General features: G+C 43.9%; 1 protein-coding gene across 1 annotated transcript in view; it reads left to right on the top strand.

The window, feature by feature from the left end:
- E2F3 (E2F transcription factor 3) overlaps window positions 1-16,515 on the top strand; it is a 35,682-nt gene extending 19,167 nt beyond the window's left edge. The window contains exons 3-7 of the mRNA XM_060244147.1: window positions 995-1,214; window positions 11,306-11,464; window positions 12,763-12,877; window positions 14,588-14,723; window positions 16,220-16,515. Coding sequence (XP_060100130.1) covers window positions 995-1,214; window positions 11,306-11,464; window positions 12,763-12,877; window positions 14,588-14,723; window positions 16,220-16,485 — 896 coding nt within the window. The 3' untranslated portion in view covers window positions 16,486-16,515. The remainder of the gene's footprint in view (window positions 1-994; window positions 1,215-11,305; window positions 11,465-12,762; window positions 12,878-14,587; window positions 14,724-16,219) is intronic.
- The last annotated feature ends 1,897 nt before the right edge of the window (window positions 16,516-18,412 follow it).

Below are 18,412 nucleotides of genomic sequence, written 5' to 3'. Positions count from 1 at the left end.
TACCTTCTAGCATTTATAAACTGGATCTTGGGCAGTGAGCAATTTGAAACATCTTCTGACAGCCTCATTTTACAGTTAACTTCCATATGTATACTAACCACACCTCCCATTTATGCATAGAATCGTATTTACAGTGAATGGAAAGCAAGATCCTCAGGACCCTAACTAGAGCCTACCAAGATTAATGTAACACTCTGCTTACAAATACTGTGTCATTTAAAGTAGTAGGAGTTTGAACTGCTTCAGCATATAGGCCCAATCATTCATCCAGCTTTGGGTCGGCTTTCCTTTTATCCTCTGCTTTTCCCATCTCTTGTTCTTCTTTAATTGGCTAAGAAGAAATTAGTTCCTTGCATCTTGTTTTTTCATGTGCATCTTTTTTTAGTTCACTTGATTTAGTGGTATTGTGTAGGGGAAGTGTTAGCTGAGATGCACAGAGAAAGGACCAAAATCCTGTCCAATGAACAGTGAAGTCTTGTTAAAAAAAAAGAAAACAACAACCATTTCCCTCACATTTTGCCTGTCAAGATAATCTTGTCCAGTGCTACATATAGTGTAACAGCAGCAAATCCAGACAAACTGGGGATGTCTGCCTGCTTGTTGAACACCCAACTATACAGAAAGGTATGGCTTTATTAATTAACCAAAAGAAAAAGATGAAACTCCCAATTAAAAAAAAAAAAGCTTGAGGAAAAGTGAGGAAATAATGAGAGCAACTCAGTATCAGTTAAAGGAAAAGGTGATTGGAGATCAGAAATGGGTCTGCTCAAGTTTCTGGCAGATTAAAAAATACTGAATGGGGAAACTTTGAGGTAAAGTAGGATTCAAAATTAATCCCCTTTCCCACAGTTCTCATAGGTCAGTAGCTTGTAGATGTTTAGATGAGTACTGCCTTGTGTGATCTGCAGTACAATGTACAAAACAACTCTGTCGATTTTTAATATAAATTCAGACTTGTATCCAGATTTTAATTCAGGTCTTTTCTCCCTTCAAGCTCCAAAATCTCCTTCAGAAAAGACACGGTATGATACCTCCCTTGGTCTTCTCACAAAGAAGTTTATTCAACTACTTAGCCAATCTGCAGATGGTGTTGTAGACCTGAACAAAGCAGCAGAGGTCCTCAAGGTACAGAAAAGGAGGATCTATGATATCACCAATGTTCTGGAGGGTATCCACCTCATTAAGAAAAAATCCAAAAACAACATTCAGTGGATGTAAGTATTGTCTTTTTGTAAGAGATGGCAGTTTCAGATTTCATCATCATCATCATCATCCCTTATATTCAATTTGGAATTCATTACTTGATGGAAGCAACTTCTGAGGAGATCTATTAATGGATATAGGAATAGGGATGGGCATGAACCGCACTGCATTTTTGCGGTTTGGTTTCTACCTGAACCACAAACCAGTATGGGCCAGGAGATTGGTTGGCAAACTGAACCAGTTTGCATTGGTTCTTGGCCCCTGCTTTCGCTGCCTGCTGTGATAAGGAAAGCGGTGGGGGAGGAGAAAAAGAAAAGAAATCAGGCTATAATAGCTGTGGGAAAAGGTAGGAAGAAATAATTTCCCATTTTCTCAGTAACAGAAAAATATGTATTTACATTTACATGTTACAATCTTACTCTGAATTATATTAAAAGAAGTATATTTCATTTCCCTGTAAGCTTATTATTTTCAAAACCAAAATAAACAGTTTATTGTTTTTGTCTTGCACAAGAAGTCTATAAGGGGGTTCCATATAGCCATAATTTTTTCCTTTATCAAAGAAGTAAGTTTGCAATCTCTGCAAGCTCCATCGTCTCCACCAACCATTCCTCTATTATAGATAATGTTGAAGTTTTCCATTTTTGAGCATATAACAGTCTTGCTGCTGTTGTCATATACAGAAACAAAGTTCCCTCCGTGTTTTCTCATGTATAAAGTTTTTTATTTTTTTTAAAAAAAAACCCTTAGGATATAGAAGGAAAGAGGAATTAGGGAAGGTGAGAATTCATGAAAAATTATGAAAAAGTTTTCAGATATCATGAATAATTGTATACAGCAAAGGAAGTCAACTATATTCATAAAATACATTTCTCACCTAGAAAGGTAGATAGAAATAGATAAAAATAGAACATAACTACAGTATTTGAGGATATGTCTCTCTTTTAAAAACGTATACAGGGTGTTTTATACCCTGTATAAAGAGAATCTGACATCATCATATTGTAAAGTTCTAATTTACACTGCCATTCAGTATTGCATTTTGATTCTACTGTCTTAATGGATAGTTTTATGTGTAGTGTTTCTAAGCTAAAAGGGGAGAAAGAATAAAGATAAAGCGCTTTCACAAATATTAAAGGCAGTATAAACGTTTATTATTTAATTCCCAAACTAGAAAAGGTATATATAAACAGTTCTCTCAGTGTTTTGTATAAATTTAATCATTTAAAACAAATTATAGTTATAAGTAACAACATTCCATATACCATTAAAAATCATCAGTACATTCGTCCCTGAGTGTTTTCTAATTGTTTTCCCATTAGTCCCAGCAAAAAAGCCTCTAGTTTTCCTTTTTAAAGTCTTCTGGATAAATTAATGGTATTTGTATCCAATATTTTTAGCTTTGTAACATATCCACCATAGATGATAAAATGTCCCTTCATGGTGTTCACATTTCCAGCATTTATTCAAAACATTTTTAAACATTTTGACTAATGTATTGACACTGATAACATCATTTCATTCAAGTTCTCTTTCAGATTAGAACTTAATGTAAATTTAAGACCCTTTGACCACAGATTTTCCCATTGTTCAATTTGTATATTATGTTCAAAATTTTGATCATTTTATTATAAATTCTTTCACCTGTTCTTCTATGTCCAATTTCAGCAAATTTTTGCCATAACATGTTCATCATTCATACACAATTCTATTTCGAATACAGTCATAGAATGATCAAAGCTATACAATCTTTTATTAGATTTAAACCTTTTTAGTAACTGTATAGAAAAACCATTGACATCTATATCCATGTGTTATCAAGTCCCCTCTTGCTTTCATTTTACAATCCCCTTGTGGGAAATCTAATATCCTGATATGTTAACCATGTGTATTTAGTTGCTATTTACCATCTTTTTATTTACCATCTTGTGTTGAGATCCCACAAAAGTGTTTTCAGATACAACCTAAGCATCTTCTTCGTGGTCTCTGTGCTTCACACTCCTGGGATAGTGCGCTTGCGCAGGCGTCCAAGTACGCATGCTCACCGGCGCCAGCACGGGGATCCCGCCAGTTCCTTTCTGACTGCTGCGCTGAGAGGTTTACCTTTCGTGTCCCCGGTCGGTGAGATTTTTTGGCCTTTGCCTTTCTCGTTGTATATAGCTCGTTTATTGTTTTCCTTAGTGTAGTTAGTTATATAAGATAGTTAGTTAGTTAGATATATTTTTTAAAAAAGTTTTTCTGTGTGTGTTTGTTGGACTACCCTTCAGGGTTTTCCCTCCGTTTGTTTCCCCCAGTTTTTTCCCCTCAGAGACTCTGAGCGGGTTTTCTGGCGACTGCTGTCTATGGACAGTCGCTGGGGGTTTTTCAAGCGGTGCCATGCCTGCGGGAAAAAGATTGCCCCCCCCCCCCCCCCCAGACGGCCATTCCTTGTGTCTTTTCTGCTTGGGTGAAGCGCACCGTGTGGAGGCCTGCCCACACTGCCTCCGTTTCTCCAAGCAAACGAGGACGAACCGGGCGGCGCGGCTTTCGGCAGCTTTAACCGAATCGGCACTCCGCCCGCAGAAAACGACATCGGGCCCATCGGCATCAAAGATGGCGGACACCCCGGCCCCGGAGCTCACATCGGCCGATGTGACCCCGATTGTGACCGAGCTGCCGGTAGAGCGATGCTCCTCCACAAAACGTTCCCATGAGGGATCGGTGGACACGCCCGCTAAGAAGCGTCGAGATGACTCGGGGACCCGAGCATCCACTTCTAAGAAGGCAAAATCGAAGGAGTAGCGGAAGTGGCCCCACACTCCATCGCCTTCACTAGATGCTTCTACTTCGGTGACCTCCGCACTGCTGAGGAAGATCCTGGCTTCCCCGCGCCGCAGCCCAGTGACTCAGCCCCGTCTCTCGACGTCGGAACAGAAGATTGACCTGACCCAGCGATCTTCGTCATCCGGGTCGCGACGTCGCAGTGTTAGCGGGTCGATGTTGGAGTTGGAGGCATCGGCGCTGATGGACCCGGCTACGCCGATGGGACCCAGAGACAGACGGGAGCTGGAACCCCCGTTTGCACCTTGCCGTTTCCCAGTACCACCGTGGGAGCAGCGCAGGTGGCATCCCCCCTACTCGTACTATCTGTGTACCAGTGGTACCCGAGGGAGTTTCCAGAATGGGAGCAGCAGTCGGAGATGTCCTGCATGTCCCGGGTCTCACATCACTCCCGAAAGCCGTCAGCATCGGTATCGATCCCTCCGGAGAGGCGCATGGTGCCGATCAAACCTCCTCAACGCCAATCTGGTCGCTGCTGAGGGAATCGATGCTGATCCTGTCGGAACACTCCGTTCATCGGGAGTCTTCCTCATCGGCCTCAGATAGCGATGCCCAGGACGTGGAGCCCTCTCCAGGTTCCCAGATGGCTGAGGATCTTCCGATTTCACCGTCGGAGGATCTAAAGTCCTACGAAGACCTAGTGAGGAGAATAGCTGCCACCCTCCACCTGCCTGTGACTCAGCCTCAACCAGTCGTGGATGATAATGTCTTTGACATGCAAAGAGATACATCCACAGCAATTGCTTTGCCGGTCACCAAAGTGATTCTACAGGCAGTGAAGGAGCCCTGGAAGAGACCATCAACAACACCGGTTTCTTCCAGGAGGCTAGACCACATGTATAGGGTCCAGGAGGCGGGGGCTAAGTTCCTCTTCACCCACCCGAAGCCGAACTCAGTAGTCGTCTCCTCCTCCTCTAAGGCTCCCAAGGTTCACTCCTCCCCACCGGATAAGGAGGGGAAGAAGATCGACGGCGTGGGTTGGAAGGTCTATTCAGCAGGGGCCCTAGGAATAAAGGTATCTAATTATGCAGCTTGCATGGCTAGATACCAATACTCCGTATGGGAACAGCTCTCCCCTCTCCTCTCCTCCCTGAGCGAGGATAAGAAGGCTGCTGCCAAGAAATTACAAAAGGAAGGCCTTGCTGTAGCCAAGCAACAACTGGCTGCAGCAAAGCACATGGTGGAAGTGTCAGCTAAGGCCATCACTTCTGCTGTATGTATCCGGTGCCACTCGTGGCTGAGGTCGACTGCCTTGCATCAGGACACCAAGACCTTCGTAGAGGACTTGCCTTTTGAAGGAGATGGCCTCTTCAGTACCACCACGGACACTGCACTGCAGGAGTTCAATAAAAGTGTCAAGACCTCCAGGAACCTGGGTGTGCAGGCCACGTCTAAGGCTCCCAGGTCGAAACAGTGGCACAAACCCTGGGCCAAGAAGCCCTACCAAAAGTTGTCACCTGAGCAGCAATGGCGTCCCCGCTCTACGCATCCTGACAGACCTTCCTATTCCAGCAACAATAGGAGCCGCTATGGTTCCCAGGCCTCGGGCAAGTCCAAGGGTGCTCGCCCTCAAAAGCAGGGCCTTTGACTTTCCTGTGGCACGCGTCATCGCCCCCACTGGCACAACATCTATCCACCTCCGCCCTTTCCTGCCTTCTTGGGAGTTGATCTCTACAGACAGGTGGGCTCTGTCCATCATAGAAGTGGGCTACAGAATAGAGTTTGCGCAGATTCCGAACCAATCCGTGGTGATTACCACCCCACCTCTGCTGGCAGAGGTGAACAACCTCCTACAAAACAAGCCATACAGAAAGTTCCGACGGAGGCCAGGACGGGAGGTTTTTACTCTCGTTACTTCCTGGTTCCCAAACGGGACGGGGGTTGAAGACCAATTATGGATCTTCGGAATCTGAACAAGTTCATTCTGTACCACAAGTTCAGAATGTCAACGTTGCAAACAATCCTGCCCCTCATCAACCAAGGGGATTGGATGGCGACCCTGGACCTCAAGGATGCCTACTTCCATGTCAGCATCCATCCGGCGTTCAGGCGTTTCCTCAGGTTTGCAGTGGGTTCCCAGCACTTCCAGTTCAAAGCCCTTCCATTCGGCCTGTCCACTGCACCTCAGGTGTTTACGAAGATGATGAGCGTGGTGGCCGCCCATCTCCGCCTTCAGGGAGTGGTCGTGTTTCCATACATCGACGACTGGCTCCTTGTGGCGAAGTCGAGGGAAAGCTTGTCAACACACATTGCCATCACTCTGCGTCTTCTCGACACCCTGGGGTTGCAGGTCAACCTGGAGAAGTCTCATCTTACTCCATCAAGGACAGCGCAGTTCATTGGGGCTTTGCTGGACACGAAACTGCATCGTGCTTATCTGCCCTCGCAGAGGGCAAAGGACATTGTCAGCTTGGTTCAATTGCTTCAGAGGCGGAAGTGGGGCACGGCTCAGCAGCTTCAGCGGATGCTGGGGCTGATGGCGGCGACGACAAGCGTGCTACGCTTTGCGAGACTGCGAATGAGAGGTTTTTGTGCCAGTTTCATCCTCTCAGAGACTCATCTCGAAAGAGGTTCACCATCCCATCCGGGGCTTTTCAATCGCTACAGTGGTGGGAGTCAGAGAGCAACATCTGCCAGGGAGCTCCCTTCAATCTCCCGACTCCTACTGTGACTATCACCACAGATGCTTCCCTGTGGGGGTGGGGGGCCCACATGGAAGACCTATGTGTGGGGGGCCAGTGGCCGCCGAGACTGACTCGGTGTCACATAAACTACCTAGAACTGCTGGCGGTTCACTTTGCCCTTCGCTCTTTCTGCCCCTTGGTGGCGGGAAAGACTGTAGCGCTGCTTACGGACAATTCTACTGCCCTGTGCTACATCAACAGGCGGGGGGGACAGTGTCTCGTCGGCTCTGTGCGTTGGCGATGGAGCTCTCGTTGGAGTGTCTCCAGTATATTTTTGTGAAGGCAACACATCTTCCGGGGGTCCTCAACATGCAGGCGGACTCCCTCAGCAGGGGTGGGGCTTCCCCACACAAGTGGGAACTGCAATGGCGTTTCCTAGAGCCTGTGTTCCAGCTTTGGGGGTACCCGCAGCTGGATGTCTTCGCCACGGCCGAAAACAAGAAATGAGGGGGAGCGGATCCAGCCTCTCTGGGAGACGGGCTCCTGCTTCCTTGGGAGGGTCGGTCCCTCTACATGTTCCCACTTCTGCTGTTGCTGACGAAGGTGGTCAACAAACTAGCACGGGAGAGACCACACTGCATCCTGGTGACTCCCTGGTGGCCTCGCCAGAACTGGTTCTCGATCCTGCTCCAGCTGTCGAGGGGGGTCTTCTACCAGTTCCCGGCAGAACCGGACCTGCTGTCGGCTCAGGGCAGGCACGTATTCCATCACAATGTGCTTCATCTGAAGTTGACAGCGTGGTTCATCGACCAGCAGGGTTCTCTGACAGGGTCCAGCAAGTCCTCATGTACAGTAGGAAACCGTCCACCCGCGCTTCCTATGACAGGAAGTGGGGGAAATGTAGTAAGTTTTTGGCTGACTCTTCGGTCTCGCCTGGCAAGGTGGGATTGTCGGCAATTTTTGATTTTCTGCTGTCCCTAGTGGATGAGGGCCTGGTTTTCTCCTCCAAAGTTTATTTGGCAGCAATATCTGCCTTCCATGACCCGGTGGAGGGGTACTCTGTTTTTGCGCACCCCCAGTTCAAAAGGTTTTTGAAGGGGTTATTCAGGCTGCACCCACCTTCAAGGTCGCCCCCACAATTGTGGGACTTGACTCTGGTGCTGGACAAACTAACCCGTCGCCCATTTGAGCCAATGGCAACGTGCTCTTTGCAGATCCTGTCCTGGAAGACTACATTTTTGGTTGCCATCACATCAGCACGTCGTGTTGGGGAGCTCACGGCAATACGTTGTGATTATCCCTATCTCGTTTTTCGAGAAGCTGGGGTTTCCCTGGCTCCGGACATTACTTTTCTTCCGAAGGCGGTCTCTCAGTTCCACCTCAATTTAGAAGTTTGGTTACCCACTTTTTACCCTAGCCCTTCCTTGGACGAGGAACGCAGGTTGCATGCTCTGGACGTTAAGCATGCTTTGTTGTTTTATTTGAAACGTTCGAAAGATTTTCGCAAGGACAAGCAGCTGTTTGTTTCCTATGCTGCTCCTAAGACAGGTTCCAGGATTTCGTCTCAGAGGCTCTCAAAATGGCTCACTGAGACGATTAAACTCTGTTATTTGCTGGCGAAGAAGCCATTGCCTGGGCCTGTTCGTGAACACTCCAGAAGAGCAATGGCCACGTCAGTGGCGTTCCTCAAAGGCGTGTCCCTTTCGGATGTCTGCAAGGCTGCCACCTGGTCTTTTCCGCATGCCTTTATGAAGCACTACATGCTGGACGTGCATGCTCAGCAGAGGACTCGGTTGGGGACTGCGGTGCTGCAAGCTGTTTCTTCCAGTTGACCGTCTTCCCGCCTCCAGGTATGCCTCGCTTGCTAGTCTCCCAGGAGTGTGAAGCACGGAGACCCCGAAGAAGATAGACAGGTTGCTTACCTGTAACTGTAGATCTTCGAGTGGTCATCTGTGCATTCACACTACCCGCCCTCCTTAACCACTGCTGACGGTCTCCCTCCAGTAGTGGCTTCCAGCGGACAGGAAGGAACTGGCGGGATCCCCGCGCTGGCACCGGTGAGCATGCGTACTGGGACGCCTGTGCATGCCCATTGGCGCCAAGCGCGGAAAAATCCCGGGCTTTTCAGATACCGATGCGGGGATCGGCGCAGACGCACTATCTCAGGAGTGTGAAGCACAGATGACCACTCGAAGATCTACAGTTACAGGTAAGCAACCTGTCTTTTTATTTATTCCATATTCTGAAAATGGCATGCCTAATGTAATGATTTTGAAATCCACATTAACTTTGACTTTATCATACCATAGATAAACATGCCACCCAAATCTTGTCATGGCTTCTAATTCCAATAACCATTATTTCTCAACAACAACCATTCTCTTTCAGCTATACCAAACAGCAAGCAGCAAAGTAAACTTTTAAGTCAAGTAACCCCAAACCTCTAATTTCTTTTGCATCTTGCAATATTTTGTATTTAACACGTTTCATATTTAACACATTTGCCACACAAATCTTGATATATCCTTCTGCCATTATTTAAATGGTACATCAGATGTCAAGAATAACATTCTAGGTAAAACATTAATCTTAATTATAGATATTCTCCCCAACAATGTAAATTGCAATTTCCCTCAATTTAGCAGCTCTTTTAAAATTTCTTTCCAGGTCCTAAGATAGTTATTTTGAAATATCATAATTCCCAAGTATTCTACTTTATTTTTAACTTTAAAGCCTGTTTTATTCCTTAACACGGCTTGTTCTTGTGAATTTAAATTTTTGTTAACACGTTTGTTTTGTGTTTCGTTTTAAAGCTTGCTAGTTCTTTTAATTTAGACATCAAAAAGTCAGCTTTTAAAGGGTCCTCCAAAACTAAACTAGATCACCTGCAAAAACTCTGTTTGTAATTCTTTTAAAACAATTTTATACTAAGTCTTTTCATCTTGTTATGTCTCTAATCAGAATTTAAGACGGAATATCTTGGGTAGAAGCAGCTGTATTGGTCAAGGCAGAATCCAAAGCCCATACAACAGCTCTATTAGGACCCACTAAATTGACACAAATTTGGTTGGCTAATAAAAGATATTACGTGGATTTTAATGTATTCCTTAGAATATACTAGGTCATGTAGCCTGAAAATGGTTACCCATGGCATGACTGAATATATATCAATGTCTGCCGAGTGCTAGGGCCCAATTGGAATGGCTGTCTCTGATGGAGATATGATGGAGACAGAATGGCCTCTCTGAGGGGCAGACAATGTTTTTTTGACTGGTTGTGTCCAGACCCAAATTGCTTTCCCAAGAAAATATCCACTGAGAGGAGTTAAAGCTTAGAAAGAAGTTGTACTCAATCGGAGTTTTGGGCAAAGGCATTTTAAATGCACCAGAAGCCTGACTGGGCTTGGAGTGATGGTGCAGGTGGGAGGGGCTCCAGATTTCACATACACACACACACACACACACATCCCCTGCATTGTTTTTGTGAGGCAAAACAGCAGAGTGGGGGCAGCAGTTTGCTAACCTTTGGACCTGCATGTGCACAGAATACTCAAGTTGTCCAAAAAAAAATGCAAATTGTAGATTGCCCTTCATCTTGGTACTAGAGATGGAAGGTGATATTCTGAAAGGTTTTCATGGTCGTTGTTTGAATATATAGCATATAGCACAATTTCTCTATGGACTTTAATTCAGACTGCATGTTTGCACATCTTTCCATGTTAAGCTGGACTAGAACGATTACACTGGCATGCTAGTTTTCTGAAGAGGTTTTGGTTTCTTTTTTTTTAACCTGGGGGAAAATATTTTTAAAATGTCATGTATTGCACGTATTTGAACTACTCCCCAAATAATGCATGTGAAACCCTGAAGGCTCCCTCTTTCACTTCAGTCTTAGCTGTACTCCTTGGGGGGGTCAGCATAGGCCTTGGCCACTTTGGAGCATAGCTGAGTGAAACCTTTGCAGAGCCTATGGCATGACTTCGACCAGTGTAGAAAGGGAGCAGTAGGGATAAAGGCAGGCAGTGCAGTGTGTTGCCTCCTGCCGCATTCACCCCCAGATTTCTAGTCGTGTTCAAGCACAACACGGTAGAAAGCCACTTTGAATTTGACAGTGGAGATTTTAGGCTAATTGATTGCTGCACTGGAGGTCATTTGCTTTTTAAAGTCCGAAGTTGTGATTACTCATAGTGTGATCCTAAGCAGTACTGCACTCTCCTAAACTCATTGGCTTCGATGGACCTTCAAGAGTGTAACTCTTCTGAGGCTTGCACTGATCTGAAATAGCTACTGTAGTGTGCTCTTATACATGAGACAAACTTCTGATTTGAACCAGAAATTCAATTTATGTGAAAGTGGCATAAGTTAGGTCGTGAAATGTGATTTTATTACCCCTTGGCAAAAAAAAAGGCAGACTTAACACCACTTCGGCAAATCTCATACTTTCTCTTAACCTAGCATTATCTGTTGTGAATTAAAGATAAGGAATGGAGAACATGTTTTATCTGGTCTGAAGCCCTGTCATGGAATCCCCCTTCTAAGACCAGGTGAAGAAATACCCCACTGTCTTATCACTGCAGGGTCCCAAAGAAGTAATGGTTCTTTTTAACTGGGCTTCGGAAATAGGGTTGGATGGTTTAATGGTCTTACTTTGTTTTCTAGGGGCTGCAGTCTTTCTGACGATGGGAGCATGTTGGCACATTGTCAAGGCTTGTCTGAAGAGGTAACAGAACTCAACCAAGAAGAGAAGAAATTGGATGAGTTAATACAAAGCTGTGCCCTTGACCTCAAGCTGCTAAGAGAAGATTCTGAGAATCGAAGATATCCTTTATAATGGTTGAGACTAAATTCCTCAGGGAAACATGATGCATTTACTAGCATAGACTTTACTGTCAGGCTGACTTCTGGCACATTTGAATTTTGAATGAGAGTGAATTAAGTAGTGGTACTAGTGATACATTAAATAGTGGTATGTTACAGTCGGTAACATAACTGTGTATGTATAATAGGGCATACGTTGGATATGGTTCTGATATTTAGTTGTATGAAATGTACACTTGCTGCTGAAATGAAATGGTCTGTCACTATAGCTGAAGAACTGTGAAGCAGTAACTTTTTTTCCTGTAAATGTAGGTTTGTTGGTAAAGTCTGTAACTGACTTGTACAAAGAATAGTGTAGAAATTGAAAACAAATCACCTAGTATCGTAATGCCCTTGTATAAATCAATGGTGCAGCCTCATTTGGATTGCTGTGTGCAATTCTGATCACCACACCTCAAAAAAGATATTATAGCATTGGAAAAAGTCCAGAAAAGGGCAACTAGAATGATTAAAGGGTTGGAACACTTTCCCTATAAAGAAAGGTTAAAGTGCTTGGGGCACTTTAGCTTGGAGAAACAATGACTGGGTGGGGGGTGACATGATAGAGGTTTACAAGATTATGCATGGGATAGAGAAGGTAGAGAAAGAAGTACTTTCTTCCTTTCTCACAATACAAGAACTTGTGGACACTCAATTCAGTTGCTGAGCAGTTGGGTTAAAATGGATAAAAGGAAATACTTCTTCACCCAAAGGGTGATTAACACATGGAATTTACTGCTATGGGAGGTGGTGGTAGCTACATGCATAGATGGCTTCAAGAGGGGATTGGATAAACATATGGAGCAGAGGTCTATCAGTGTCTGTTAGCCACAGGGTATAGATGGAACTCTGTCTGGGGCAGTGACGCTCTGTATTCTTGGTGCTTGACGGGGAGGCAACAATGGGAGGGCTTTTAGTGTCCTGGCCCCACTAGTGGACTTCCAGATGGCACCTGGGGGAGGGGGGTTTGGCCACTGTGTGACACAGAGTGTTGGACTGGAGGAGCCATTGGCCTGATCCAATGATCTTATGAAATCTATAAATTGCTTTGTGTGTCTCAGTTCTAGCTACATGATTTTCTTTCTTCAACAGAAGTTGGCTTAATTTTTTTTAGTTGCAGCATTTCTATGATGCAGAGTGCCAAATAGAAGTAATTAAGAGGTTGATGGGCAAACAAATAGTATTTGAAAACCTAATCTGGTGTGCTAATACTTGTGACTGAAGTGCTACTTTCTGACGAATTCTTTAACATGGTTCACATTAGCTTACATTAGATATGAAGATATTCGAGAAATTAGTAGCCTTAAAGACCAAACTGTCATACTTGTCAAAGCGCCTCCAGAAACAAAACTTGAAGTGCCTAATCCAATAGAGGTAAGAATAACTTTTCTGATACCTATACAGTCCCATGTTTATGAACCTTACAAACCAACCAATTTTCATGCATGATTTTAGCAACTGTCCTTTACCATATTTGTACATGTACACTACTGAAATTGATACTTTTTTCTTGTAGAGAGAATTTCCTGTCCTTTTAAAATTGTATTTTATTTTTTGGTATCTACAGTCACTGGGAAGTCAAAACTTCTGTGCTGATGGCTCCTTATGATTTTTGTTTCATTTTCTGTCCCTTTATCCTGGTTATCTTGCCTTGTTCCCCAGCTGCTTGCTTATTCTGGTCCTTCACAAGCTGTTCTGCTATTACTTTCTGTGGTTCCTCACTAGCTGCTGAAAGATAGTGTCTTATGTAGCACTGCTCGCTATGCCTTGAACAGCTTCCATTTCATGTTTCCCTCTCAATCAGATTTCTCTTTCCTTATTTCCTTCCTTGCTGTTGCCACATGACTTCTGCTTTGAACAACCCCTTTGACATTTGTAAGCGTCTAACTATACCATTAATCCAAGATCAGTTTTTAGGATTCTGCCATGTGTCTCCACTAAAAAGCTTCTGGGGTTCTGAAATCCTTGTTTGACAGTAATGGCAGTGGCTTCCTCCTCACTGCATTCACCTATGTTACATGGCTTCTTGTACACTGAGGGATCTCCCACTCTCAGCATACCTTTGCAGTACTCTCAGGAAGGTGCCAAGATAAGATGAAGGTGGAAAAGTTTTGTCTTTTCATGCATGGACACAAGAAGCTGCCTTATCTGGAATCAGGCCATGGGTGCAACTTTATGAACATATGAAGCTGCCTTATACTGAATCAGACCCTCGGTCCATCAAAGTCAGTATTGTCTACTCAGACTGGCAGCAGTTCTCCAGGGTCTCAAGCTGAGGTTTTCCACTCCTACTTGCCTGGACCCTTTTTAGTTGGAGATGCCAGGAATTGGAGTTGGGACCTTTTGCTTACCAAACAGATGCTTTACCACTCAGCCACTGTCCCTCCCTAACTTTAACTTTAAATGCATTCTCCAAGCCAGCCAACAGGGTGGTGGAGGTTTAGAAAGCCACACAATATGTGTGAAAGAGCCACATGTCTCTCCCAAGCCACAGTTTGGCCACCTCTGCATTATTGTCTACTCAGACCAAGAGCTGAGAGCTCTTGAAGTGGAGATATTTTCATCATTTACAATCTGATTCTTTTAACTGGAGATACCAAGGATTGAACCTGGGGCCTTCTTCATGCCAAGCAGATGCTCTGCCACTGAAGCTGTAGCCTCTCCCCAAGAGGGGTATAGATTGTAGATTAATTCCAATGAGTTTTGTGGTTGCACAGTGCTCTTAAGTAAGTATATTTAAATGTGAAATCTTGTAGTTTTATATCCATTCTTGGGTATCTCAAAGCATTATCCTGAGACCCAGATAGCTCTTCCAAGAACAACTGGGATGAGAGCCCCAACCAAATAGTGTGCAATATTCATGCTTGAATGAATAAATTGTTCAGAAAATGGATATGACTTATGTCCTATATCATTGAAAAAGTGCTGAATACTTTGTGAGCAGAAATTATTTACTCTTCTCTATGGACTGATTGCCATATCAATCTTTATTAAAACGAGCCATAACTCAGTATTTGCTGCTTATAATAAATAACCTGTTGAAAGACGATATGCTGAAAAGTGGGGGGTGCTTTCTCTCAGCAGAATAAACGGATACACTTAGCTAGTACACAAGGACCTATCGATGTTTATCTTTGTCCGGAAGAAACAAACTCTCCTAGTCCAGTGAAAAGACACAATCAGGACCACAATGGAAATACCTCAAGAAACATTTCCAAAGGTAACATTTTTAAATGGTCTTGAGCTAAGACGCTATCTTCAAGTGAAGATGTAACCAAATTGGTTGTTTTATTTAGTGTGTTTATAGACATCCTTCTATACCAGAGTCCCCAAGGGAGTTTACAATACAATCAAAAAAACCAGTCCAATGACTTCAAAATGTCAGCTGTACCTACAATCCAGTGCCATTTAACTTGCTTTTGCATCCCTAAGAGCCAAGCCTCCTTCCCTAGGCCATACTTGAAAGTGTGGTTAGCAGAATAAAGAAATCTTGTAGCTAGTAAGTCACTTGTCACAGACTATCCTGGTGGCAGGTCAGAGTCTGGGACCACAGTAGCCTCCTCCATCCCTTTTTCCTGGCCTGACATTAAGCCTCTCTTTACCCATAACCTCCTTCTCAAACCAAGTTCCTCTCCCTGAGTTTTGTGGCAGCAGTCTGGCCTGTCCTCCTTAGCCCTCCCTGGTCTGGCCTGATGAAGAACTGTCAGGAAGTGGGATGACACCGACTCCCCAAATGCCTTCTCCTCAGGGGCAGGCCCATGGCGAGTGAAGGAAATCTGGGCCAATGGGCACTCCCTCTCCTGCTCCCCTTCCCCTGAGGTTTTAAGAGGCTGTTCTGCCTGTGTGCTCAGGCCGCAGGAAGCCCCAGATTCAGGCCTCGGATTCAGTAGGTCACAGGACCACAGCTCCTGAACCTTTCTGAGGGTCCCCCCTCCTCTTCCCTCCCTTGTCCATTGAATAGTAGGTGCAGCTGCATAACTATCCTTGGATGAGCTCCACCACCTATCTTTCTACAAAACGACCCCTGGCCTTATCCCAGCTGCAGTCTGCTGCCTGTGCCTGCCTCCCTTCTGAGGGGTGCACCATGTGTGCCAGGCTCTGAGGCCACTGCTGGTGTATTTCCAGGCATGACCTTGCCCTTGCTCCTTTCTCCATAGCCCCTGTCTGCCTTAACATTGCTTGGGAGAGGCTGTGCCCCATCGGAGTCCCTTTTGAAACAGGTGGGAGGGGTGCCACAACCCCCAGATAGCATGGTATATTGACTGTGTATTGTGAGGAAAAGCAGAGAAGCCAAATGAAGCATTAAAGGTAAAGTAAAGGTAGTCCCCCGTGCAAGCACTGAGTTGTTACCGACCCATGGGGTGATGTTACATCATGATGTTTTCATGGCAGATTTTTTTACAGGGTGGTTTGCCATTGCTTTCCCCAGTCATCTACACTTTACCACTAACAAGCTGGGTACTCATTTTACCGACCTTGGAAGGGTGGAAGGCTGAGTCAACCTTGAACCCAGCTTCCACCAGGACAGAACTCAGGCCATGCACAAAGCTTGGACTGCAGTACTGCAGCTTACCGCTCTGTGCCACGGGGCTCCTGCAAAAATGAAACATTACCTACTGATTAAGTTTCTTTTACATTATGGAAGAATCTCTGTGCAATTCTCATTTTATATTTTCCTTTAAAAAAAAAACAATCAAACTCTGTTTTTGTTCACAGAAGTAACTTCTGATAATCCAGGAAGCATCAACTGTTCAATTTCTGCAACAGCCATCTCCCCATTAACCTCTCCAACTAATTTTCTGCAGCAGACGGAGGACCAAATTCCTTCAAACTTTGAAGGGCCTTTTGTTAGCTTGCTGCCTCCCTTACTTCATGATGACTATTTGCTAAGTCTTGGTGAAGAGGAGGGCATCTGTGACCTCTTTGATGCCTACGATTTGGAAAAATTCCCTGCACTGGTAGATGAATTTTTGTACAGCTGATTATTCCTTGTTCCCCATGAAATTTTTTAATGGAACCAGAATACCTGCTGTCATTCCTTGTTGCTCCTTATCCCCATGCCTCTTAACTATTGTCCCATTTCAGGAACAGTGTGTAAAGTGCTGAGAAGTTTAAAAGGAATAGTTCAAATGCAGAACTGCAGGCTTTCTTGTCTATGATAATCTAATCCCAAACCCGTTACTTCTGATCTGGTAAATTTGTTTTTAAAAATCCGCACCAATGGAGCGAATATTATCATTCTTTCCATTTGACTTCTTACTATGACTGAAAGCTGCAAGAAGGGCTGAAAAAACTGTTTTGTCGCATTAAGCAGTTCTTCCTAATATTTCAAGCCGTGCCTTGTGTGAAGAGTGCATGTCTCAAATCTTCAGCTGTATCTACTGTAATATGAGAATGGGTGAGGACTGCAGCGCTTTTTTACAACATACAAAAAGTTGTGGTGTGAGTTTCTTCCAGTCCTTGCTGGAAATGTTTGAATTGTTCTCACTGCTCGTTTTCTGAGCTAATATACCTATTGTCTTGGAAGGAAAAGACACACCATTTTTCTTTGAAATAATATTTTAAATGTGCTCTGTCAATCCTGGATAAAACACAGAGATTGTGATCCTGGGTAAAAAGTAGAGATTGCTTTGATCCAGAACGATGCAGATAGATTTGTGTGTGTGTAAATCTGCTGTGTGATGGGAGAAGAAGAATGAACCCAGAGCCATGATCATTTTGCCAGTAGCTTGGCGGTATTCTTGGCCCAAAACATGACCTTGTTGGCAAGATCTCCAGGAGGACGGCTGCTGGGTTGGGCTGGGGAATGAAGAATCAGCTATTTCTGTGTGACTGTATCTAGCTGGAGATATATGGACAGAAACTGGACTCTGCATGCATATAACCCTAGCTGGACCAGGATGCTCCCTCTATTTTTACCCCTTCCTTGCTCTGCAAATAGTAACTGAAAGTTTAAAGTTATTTGTGAGGAAAGGACTAATTTTTTAAAAAATAAGACAAAGTTCAGTTTTACTATCCCTGGTGTGCAATAGAGCTGGTACGTAACGTTTTCTGGTACAAAGTGGGGCTTTGTATTGTGCCTACTACAGTTGCACTGTGAGCTTTCTCCTCTAGTCTAAGGGATGTTACTTTATGCCAACCTTTACTTATTAGCCACACTACTTTAGTGGATTAGTCACATCTGCTTCCAGTTCTGGGAGTTAATACAAAGCTGACATTTCACCCAAAGGAAAACAAACAAAATTTGCTTGTTGGTACTGGACTGAGCTTAATTTATAACTCTTAGTTAGTACAGTATGTGTCTTTTCTAAAATTGATAGTATTCATATGTCTTAAAACGTTGCCACTTTAAGTAGTTGCCTATCCCAAGCAGTTTGCATTACTGTGATCTGATGCTTAATAAATAAAATGTTTTTTGTGTTTAAAATATATGTGCAGGTTTTCTGGTACCACTGAGATGCTGCTAATAGACACTCTCAAATGAAATGGCTGAGTAATAAAATGTAAGCTGTATGAGTGAGCCTTGGAATATAATTGTGTAAAAAGGACAACAGATTAAGAACTGTTAAACAGTGTTAAGTATGTTTATAATTGTACAAAACATGCATAGTTCATTATTTAATTTGTGTGTTCTTAGACTTTAGTCATCTAACAGTTTTGTACAAATAGGAATTAATTTGTAAACCTGACCAGAATATTTTATAACTGGTTTGTAATTTCCTGAGACATATAAAATGTGGGCCTGTAAATGAGAAAAAAAAATTACAATATTTATTTTTTTTTGTCTTGTAGAAGAAAGTAAAAGTTGTGTGAGCATGGATGTTTTTATGGAATGAAGGGGGAAGAATGAAATGAAGGGCAAAAAAGTTATGCTGTTGTGTACAAATGACAGACATTTCCCAGTGTGGT

Source organism: Heteronotia binoei, chromosome 7 (assembly GCF_032191835.1).
Source record: "Heteronotia binoei isolate CCM8104 ecotype False Entrance Well chromosome 7, APGP_CSIRO_Hbin_v1, whole genome shotgun sequence".
In the NCBI taxonomy this organism is placed as follows: Eukaryota; Metazoa; Chordata; class Lepidosauria; order Squamata; family Gekkonidae; genus Heteronotia; species Heteronotia binoei.
Note: the sequence above shows the minus strand (reverse complement) of the source record. Positions and strands in the feature narration are given on the sequence as shown.